General features: G+C 34.7%; 1 protein-coding gene and 1 non-coding gene across 2 annotated transcripts; both read right to left on the reverse strand.

Moving 5' to 3' along the window:
* Positions 1-3260: 3260 nt before the first annotated feature.
* LOC112099520 lies at positions 3261-3833 on the reverse strand. Its single transcript, XM_024186869.1, has one exon. The coding sequence runs from the start codon at positions 3831-3833 to the stop codon at positions 3261-3263; it is 573 nt and encodes a 190-aa protein (XP_024042637.1).
* A 3575-nt stretch (positions 3834-7408) lies between these two features.
* On the reverse strand, positions 7409-7515 carry LOC112101600. The gene has a single exon (XR_002907628.1). It is a non-coding gene; the product is annotated as a small nucleolar RNA R71 (small nucleolar RNA).
* Between the last annotated feature and the right edge of the window lie 2442 nt (positions 7516-9957).

Here is a 9957-nt window from a genome sequence, read left to right on the forward strand (position 1 = left end):
CCATATTTTAATGAAAAGCTCCATCTATCTGTCTTGTTAAGTGCAATGCTGCAGCAATCAACATGGGAGTCTCATGTCCTCTTACTACTCTTTTTTTTTTAATAGACATAAAAGGAAACTAGTTAATAAAATAAAGAAATTCATGAAAATTATAAAGAAAAACACGATAACCTAAGTCTAAAGAAAAAGAAAAAGAAATCAAGATAACTTCCCTAATTGTTAGGTTGCCTCCCAATCAACGCTTGATTTTCGGTCCTTCAGCCTGACCTTCCTTGATTTCTCACAATGTGGAATCTTTGAGGAGCAAGTCCTCTTTTGAGTGGTCTATAGTAGAATCCATGTAATGTTTTACTCTATGGCCATTAACCTTGAATCTTGGTCTGTTCTTTCATCTAAAAGATCCAAAACCCCTTGATGATGAATTCTAACTAGCTTGAAAGGTCCTGACCACTTAGATTTCAATTTACGTAGAAATAACTTTAATCTTGAGTTATAAAGCAAAACTAGTTGGCCTAGAATTAAGCTCTTTTACTGAATGTACTTGTCATGCCATTATTTTGTTTTCTCCTTATAGATCCTTGCATTTTCATAGGAGAACAACCTTAATTCATCAAGTTCACAAAGTTAAAGTTTTCTCTGTTCTGCTGCAGCATATATATCCAGGTTTAGTTGCTTTAATGCCCAATATGCTTTATGCTCTAGCTTAAGGGGTAGGTGACAAGCTTTTCTATAAATGATTTTGTATGGAGACATGTCAATTGGTGTCTTGTATACTGTTCTGTAGGCCTATAAAAAGTCATACAAATGCAATGACCAGTCCTTTCTGATGGGGTTCACCACTTTCTCTAAAATCTTTTTAATCCTCCGCTGGACACTTCTTCTTGACCATTGGATTGTGAGTGATATGTTGTAGCAATCTTATACTTAATTCCATACTTAGCCAATGCTGCAGCAAATATCTTATTGCAAAAGTGAGTACCTTCATCACTAATGATTGCTCTTGGAGTTCCAAACTATGAAAAGATATTTTTCTGAAGAAAGTTCACCACTGCTTTGGCATCATTTGTTGTCAGTGCTGCAGCCTTCACCCAGTTAGACACATAGTCCACAACAACTAAAATATATAAGTTCCCAAAGGATGGTGGGAACGGGCCCATGAAGTCTATCCTCTATACATAAAAAATCTCCACCTCCAAAATGCTTGTTAATGGCATTTCATGTCTTTGAGATATGTTTCCTATTCTTTGGCACCTGTCACAACATTTAGCAAACTCATAAGCATATTTAAAAATAGAGGGCCAGTAATAGCTTGATTGTAGAACTTTTGCAGCTGTTTTGTAATGTCCTCCATATGCTGCAACATGGCATAAATGCAATATATGTGAGATTTCTTCATCAGGCACACATCTTCAGATCATATGGTCTGACCATAACTTGTATAAATATGGATCATCCCACTAGTAGCTTTTAACATCATGAAAAAATTTCTTCTTCTGTTGATAATTGAAATCAGGTGGTAACAACCCACTCACCAAATAATTAGCAAAATCTGCATACTATGGGAGTCTAGCTTACTGCAATATTTGTGCATGCTGTAGCATTAACACTTGCTTATCATGGAATGTTTCAGTGATGTCTTGTTTGGTCAATGTGCTAACATCTACTTCTAGCCTTGAGAGATGATATGCTACTTAATTTTCAGTCTTTTTTCTATCCTTGATCTCCAAATCAAACTCTTGTAATAATAGGATCCATCTTATCAATCTTGGTTTGGCATCCTTCTTTGAAATCAGATATTTTATTGCTGCATGGTCTGTGTAAACTATTACTTTGGTGCCTACCAAGTAGGCTTTGAATTTATCAAAGGCAAACACCACTGCTAGTAACTCTTTTTCAGTAGTGGTGTAGTTGATCTGAGCAGTAGTAAGAGTTTTGCTGGCATAGTAAATGGAGCGAAAAATCATGTTTTTTCTCTGTCCCAGCACTGCTCCAATAGAATAGTTACTAGAATCACACATCAACTCAAAAGGTAGACTCTAATCTGGCACTATAACAACTGGTGCTGTTACTAGAGCTTTCTTTAACTCACTAAAGGCTTTTGAAACAATCTTCATCAAAATTAAAAGGCCTATCATGCTCGAGCAACATACATAAATGTTTAGCTATTTTGGAAAAGTCTTTGATGAACCTTCTGTAGAACCTAGCATGTCCCATAAAACTTCTAATACCCTTGACTGAAGTTGGAGGTGGCAATTTATCTATCACCTCTATCTTTGCATTGTCCACCTCTATCCTATTCTTGAACACTCTATAACCTAGAACTATGCCTTCTTGTACCATAAAGTGGCATTTTTGCCAATTGAGTACCAAGTTTGTCTCTTCACACTTTTTAAGCACATCTTTTAAGTTATGCAAACAATTTTCATATGCCTCTCCAAAGACTGAGAAATCATCCATGAAAACTTCCAATGTCTTCTCAACCATATCTGAAAAGATGGACATCATACGCCTTTGGAAGGTTACTGGAGCATTGCATAGACTAAATGACATTTTTCTGAAAGTAAAAATTTCATAAGGGCAGGTGAATGTGGTTTTCTCTTAGTCCTCCGATGATATAACAATCTGGTTGTAGCCTAAATACCAATATAAGAAGCAGTAGTAATGTTTTCCAGCAAGTTTGTCCAGCATCTGATCTATAAATGGCAGTGGGAAGTGATTATTCCTTGTGGTCTTGTGGGAAAAAGTTCATTCTTCTCATTTGCTACAATTGTTACTCCACATTTGTTTAGAACACATTGTACTAGGCTCACCCAAGAACTATCATAGACCGGGTATATGATCCCAACATCTAGTCATTTGATGATCTCCTTTTTTACAACTTCCTTCATGATAGGTTTTAATCTCCTATGTTGCTCTACTGAATTGCTGTAACAGTCATCGAGCAGAATCTTGTGTATACATATAGATGGGCTGATTCTATTAATATCTGTCATAGTCCATCCAATTGCCTTTTTGTATTTCCCCAGCACTTCTACCAAAACTCCTTTCTTGATCTGTATTTAAAGAAGATGAAATAATTATAAGAAGTGTATTATTTTTGCCAAGATAAACATATTTCAAGTGTGAAGGTAAAAGTTTCAATTCTAAAATAGGAGGTGATTCAATAGATGAAACTGTTGGTTTAATTCCCTGTTTGAAAGATGTAGTGATTTAAAGTGTCTATCATGTCTTACAAATTGCTTTTCTTCTAACCATACTATCTAGGTTGCTGCTGCAACCTCTTCTTCAAGTTCTTCAAAAGTAGCAACTTTGATTTCTTTTTTGTTGCAGCAACTGTCTATTTTTTCTATCACAATAAAGTCTACAACACTCAAGAAATTACAGTCTTCAACCTCATCAGAACTTTTTATAGCTTTTAGCACATTGAAGGTGACTTGTTGGTCATTCACCCTCATGGTTAACTTTGCTTTCTGCATATCAATTAGGGTCTTCCCTGTTGTTAGGAAATGTCCACCAATTATAATTGGTACTTCCTTATCTGCCTCAAAATCTAGTACAATAAAATCTACTGGAAAAATTAATTTGTCTACTTTTACCAAGACATCTTCAATCTTACGCTCATGATATGCATGAGATATGTTAGCAAGTTGTAAAGTGACTGTTGTTGGTCTGCATTCACCAACTCTTAATTGCTTAAATATAGATAAGGGCATGAGATTGATGCTTGCTCCTAAGTCACAAAGTGCTCTACCATTGTACCTAGTTCCAATAGAACATGGTATTGTGAAGCTTCTTGGATCTTTCAGTTTTTGAGGAATCTTATTTTGAAGCATATGACTGCATTCTTGTGTTAGAGTAGCCACTAGACTTCATAGGATATTTACTAATATGGGTGGCATGCCAATAGAGTTTGACGTGAGAGATTTAAACTCGATCCTAAGAATTGAGAATGAGGGCTTACAACTTTATACCTATAGAAAAGAACTTATGTTCAACCCTTTTCTTCATGTTAACGGGGTGAGGAACATTTGTAAGCATAGAGACCTTACCAATGATGTGTGCTCCCTCCCATTCCAATCACAACTTTTACCTCTACAGGTTTGAGTACTTCATAGCATCCTTTAGCATATAATACCTAGGAAGGGACATGCTGATGAGGTAACTTGGTTGGATGTGGGACTATTGGATTATATTATTATACGGACGCCAGTTAATACAAAGTACGTGATCCTTAGGCATATTCTTAATACTCTTGGGGTGAGCAATCATTTACTTTCCTATGGTAATATTATTTACTAAGATCGACGATATTTTTTAGTACCCATTAATGAGTCAGTGTTTGAGGAGTCCAAGAGATTAGAGGGAGAGGCTATTACTAGATTAGGATTTCATTAGAGGAATAAGAAATAAGTTAAGATCACTTTTATCAAGAGCAAAGATACCTTGGTAGCCCTCGAGGATGATAAGATGCTCAATGATGTCATATCTGTTCAATGATGTCCTATCAAGAGCTAGTCTTCGCGTATTGCGACCTACTGCAGCAGCACAGCTTGAGGAGCCTATTGCAGAGGAACATGATATGAACACTGACGAGCCTTTAGTTCCTGAGGAGCCTCTAGTTTTTGAAGGCCTTACACAGCAGTTGCTGGCTGAGATTTGATCTATTTCCTAGTAGCAGCGTCAGCTTCAGTCTCAGTTTGCTGCCTTCCAACATCAGCAACAATGAATTCTTGATCAGCAGTAGTATATTTTGGATGATCAGCAATGTTTCTTCTCTACCCTTAGTGTTCCACTTTCTCGCTTTGCATCACATCCACCCAGTAGATTATTAGTTTTGTATCTATGAATTTTGCATAGACATACATTTTACATTCATTCATGTTATGCTACTTAGTTACATTTTATCTTTATTTGCTATGAGATTGGTTATTTGGTTATATGATTAATTCATGCGATGGTTTGATGATTTGGTAATTGTCTTCTGTGATGATCTTGATACTTGAGTGGTTGGTTTATGTGATATTAATGATTTAGTTATATAACTATTTTATTGAGTTACTGAAGTGTTTCTTGAGGATGTGCTTGTTGATAGGGGGAGTTACTGTCAAACATTTAGTTTCGATAACCATTGTCTAAGTTAGGTAAAAATTTTCTATTTTTCCATTGCATTTCTTTCCTATTAACAACAAGGTTTCTTTTTTACGATTTTTGAATTTGTTAACATGGTTAAAATTGGCATAACTTGTTAAAATTAGGGGGAGTTAGTATTTTTGCAATTATTCACGCTATGAATAAATATAAGGTTTGTGGAAACTCTATTAAATAAGAGTTATCGTGGATTTTTATATTTAAACTACTATTACTTATAGAGTAAATGATGTGTTTAATTGTATTTTTAGATACATTTTTGCATGAGTAGTTGTTTAACCTTAATTTTAATAAATTGATTGTGTTTTAGAATACTTTATACTCTGATTATGTGCGTGATTGTAAGAAAAAAAATCAAGTTTTAGGGATGGAATGCTGTTGAGTAGAATTGCAAAGATGATAAAAGAACTTGGCTGTAGAGGAACTAAAACAGTTTGGAATAGAGAAGATGTTGTAGTTGTTGCTGTAGTAATCATGTAGCAACTATAGACGAGATTTCGCGTGTGTTTATTGAAAAATTGCAGTCCAAGGTTTCCAAAAATGGAAGACACGCGGCCACACGCTTTTATTTGCCCTAATTCCAAGATATAAAAGGAGCACACATGAAAAGAAAAAGGGAGACTCGTCATTAAAGACAAATAACAGAGAAAGAAGAAAAGAAAAGAGAGATTTAAGGGTTGCAACAGAGGATTCAAGGAGAAAAAGAAGGAGATCGCAAGATCAAGCTGAACTTAATTACTAATCTTTATTATATTGTTTTCTTTGCTTTACGGGAATGTATTTGATGGATAAAACGATTTTTGTTTATGTTTTATCTTTTATCATGAACTAAATTTTGTTGTGGTTGAGTGTTAAACAAGTTTAATGATTATTTGACTGATATGTTGCTCAAAATCTGCTGTAGTATTTTGTATTGATTTTACTTATTGTAATTTTTTATTTCAGCTGACCACCCATTTAGTGGATACTAGCTAAGAAAGAGCCTAAAAAATGCTTGATTTAGTGGAACAACTTAGACAGTACATGGTTTTAGAATGGGTTTCCCAAGTTGAGTTAATTTCGATTTGAATAGGGTCATGCCTCATCTAAAATTAGTGAAAAACTAAATATAAGGATTCACCTTGTAGGGCAATTGGACCTAGAACGCACAATGCTATATCTAATTTAGCGTAATAATTGGTCACTGTTAGATTGCATTTATATATAAGATATCTAATAGGCAACGACGGAGGATGCATGAGGGATTCTGCCTAGTGTTGTAGGAGATGCTGTAGCAACAGAGTCTTCATTGAAAAAGCAGTCAATCCCATTAAGTGAGTTTAATCACTCAACTACTCCTTTCCCATTGAGTTTGTCTTTATGTTTTACTTGAGAATTTCCCTTATTGCATTTTTAATTTCATTAGTTCATTAGTTCATTAGTTTCATTAATTATTTTATTTCAATTTACTTATCATTATAGTACTTGTGTGGTACACTTGCACATTGACACCTATAGTAATAAGTATGCCACCCAACAAGTTTTTAGCGTTGTTGCTGGGGATTGAGTGTTTATTATGATTTGTGAAACTAATTTTAGTTGGTGCCAAATTTTTATTTCTCTTTTAATTTGTTTACTTTATCGACAGAAGTGCTCTAGCAACCCTTGCATGCACAAATACAAACATGTTGAGTTCCAGTTTGATTCAGAAATTAAAAGAAGTGCAAGGAGATTGAGAAGAGAGCATAAAAATTAAAAGCTGCTGTAAACATGGATAATTTGCATGACATAGGGATTTTGAACCCTCGAGGAGAAATAGAGCTACTCAAGACACAAGGAGGTCAAGAAGGTTAGAATGGGCAAATTATTCATGGGCAACTATGGAACAACAATACCACATGGCAGATGATAGAGACAGAGCCATTAGAAATTATGTCGTGTTGACCGCTCAAGTCATAAATCCTGGAATAGTTAGACCTGAAGTGCAAGCTGATAACTTGAGCTCAAACCAGTGATGTTTTAGATGCTTCAAACAGTGGGGCAATTCAATGGACTACCATCAGAAGATCCTCACTTTTACCTTAAATTATTTTTGAAAGTAAGTGATGCTTTCAAGATTGTCGGAGCGTCACAGAAAGTATTGAGACTCAGACTTTTCCTATTTTCCCTAAGGGATCGAGCAAGAGAACAGTTGAACTCTCTACCACCTAACTCCATTACCAGATGGAATGATTTGGCTGACAAATTTTTAAAGAAGTACTTCCCATCGACTAAGAATGCAAAATTAAGGAATGAGATCATATCTTTCTATCAACTTGAAGGTAAAAGTTTGTATAATGCATGGGAAAGATTCAAGAAGTTACATAGGAGATGTCATCACCATGGTATTCTTTGCTGTATACAATTGGATACTTTCTACAATGGTCTCAACCCAAGCACTAGATTGATGGTGGATGCTTTAGCAAATGGGGCCTTATTGTCTAAATTTTACAATGAGGCCTTGTTGTCTAAATTTTACAATGAGGCTTATGAAATTTTTGAGAGGATAACTAATAACAACTATCAGTGGCCATCAACCAGACAAGCTACACAAAAGGAACAGTAAGAGTCCATAATGTAGATGCTATGACTTCATTAACAAATATGGTAAAGGCTATGACTACTACTCTAGCAATTGTCAACTAAATTTCTTAGGTATCTTATGTTTACTGTGGAGAAGGTCATTTATTTGATAATTGTCTTTGAAATCCAACTTCGGTTAACTATGTGGGCAACTTTAACAAACAAAACCAAAATAATTCTTACTTATACACTTACAACCCTAGATGGAGACAATACCGAAACGTTTTCATGGAGCAATAACAATTAACATGTTGCAGCATCCAGTGGACAGAATAGGCCTGCTCAACCACCTAGATTTCACTAGTAAAATCAAGGGCAAAGAAATACCAGCAATGATCAACTCAATTCTCTTGAAAATTTGATTAATGAGTATATTGTGAAGAATAGTTGTCCAAAGTCAAGTTGTATCCTTAAGAAAATTAGAAAATCAAATTGGACAACTTGCTATAGCATTAAGCAACAGACCCCAAAGTAGTTTACCCAGCAACACAAAGGATTTAAGAAACAAAGGAAAAGAGCATTGAAAAGTTATTAACTTAAGGTCCGGAAAAAATGTTCATATTCTAGTAGGCGTACCAAAAAGAAGAGTTGAACTCATATCAACCCAAGAAGAAATTCAAGTCTAAAAAGAGCCACAACATCCCACTTTTCAGCCCACTGGTGTAAACAACCAAGCTACAACATCTGCAGAAAATGATGATCTAATATCTGTTGGTGATGCTACTGCAACACTAACCATATTAGCCCAAAACATGACAAAAAAGAAGCAGTCTGTATAGTCTGCTACAGCACAGTAGTTTAGGCACCCACTACCTTTTCCACAAAAATTCCAGAAGCAAAAATAAGATAAATAATTCAACAAATTCTTGGAGGTGTTAAAGCAGCTAAATATCAACATTCATTTTGTGGAAGCTTTAAAACAAATGTCAAATTATGTGAAGTTTTTGAAGGATATTTTGGCAAGGAAAAGAAGGTTTGGCGAGTTTCACACAAGAATGCAGTCATATGCTTCAGAATAAAATCACTCAGATGCTAAAGGATCCAGGAAACTTTACAATCTGATGCTCTATAGGAATTAAATACAATGGTAATGCACTCTGTGATTTAGGGGCAAGATCAATCTTGTGCCTCTGTCAGTGTTCAACCAATTGGGAGTTTGAGATGTTAGACCAACAACAGTGATTTTACAACTTTCAGTGGATTTCAATGTGATGGACTTTGAGGTAGATAAAGAAGTGACAATCATTTTAGGCAGGAAAGACTCTAATTGATGTACAAAAATGAGAACTAACTATGTGGGTAAATGATCAGCAAGTTACCTTCAATGTCCTACATGCCATGAGAGTCCTGATTGTTAGCCTAAAGGGCTATAATAATGTAATTTTGATGATAACAAACATGTGTCTTAAGTAAAAATAATAAATATTGTATTTCACATTTTCACTAGTTTTTTAAGGATAATATTTATGCAATTGATCAAGTGAAATCAGATTGAAGACACTCAACAGACAACGGCGAAATCAAGAATAAAGTTTAGAGCTCAACGGATAAATTATTGCGACAAATTCTTGTAAAGCCGGTATGATTTAATTGATGCATGATTTAGCATTTGAGAAGCTCAAGAGATTAATTTAATTAAATACTTTTCATAAACTAAAACGTTTTATTTTTATAAAGTAAAGTATTTTGTGGATTTAAGTAATTTGGACTTAAATGCTAAGATTTGAAATCTTTGATTTTAAATAAGTATTAAATTTCAGAGTTGGACGTTTGTACAAACATTTTAAATGTTTTGGGCCATACTATAATTTATGAATATTTTGGACTAAAGTGAAAGATTTTGAGAACTTTGAAAAATATGGGCATTATGTTGAAAAAGACCTTTGTGCGAAATAATAAAATCTTTGGGGCCATATCATAATTTCAAAAAGTTTGGGAAAGACAACTATTCTTAGGAAGTTCTGAAATTGGACCTATTTACAAAGTTTTATGATGTTTTGGGCCATAGTATAATTATAGAAAGTTTTCGGCCAAAGTGTAATTTTAGTGAACAATATTACTGTAGCAAATTCAAAAATAACGGTAATATTACTATTCCTGAGCGGCTAGCCGGATAATCAAGCGGCTAACCGCTTGAGCGCTGGAATTTGCCTATAACGGCTAGTTTTTGGGCTTTCACTATAAAAACTCAACTCAAACTTCATTTTA

The sequence above is a fragment of the Citrus clementina genome, unplaced genomic scaffold (genome assembly GCF_000493195.1).
Source record: "Citrus clementina cultivar Clemenules unplaced genomic scaffold, Citrus_clementina_v1.0 scaffold_9, whole genome shotgun sequence".
Taxonomy (NCBI): domain Eukaryota; kingdom Viridiplantae; phylum Streptophyta; class Magnoliopsida; order Sapindales; family Rutaceae; genus Citrus; species Citrus x clementina.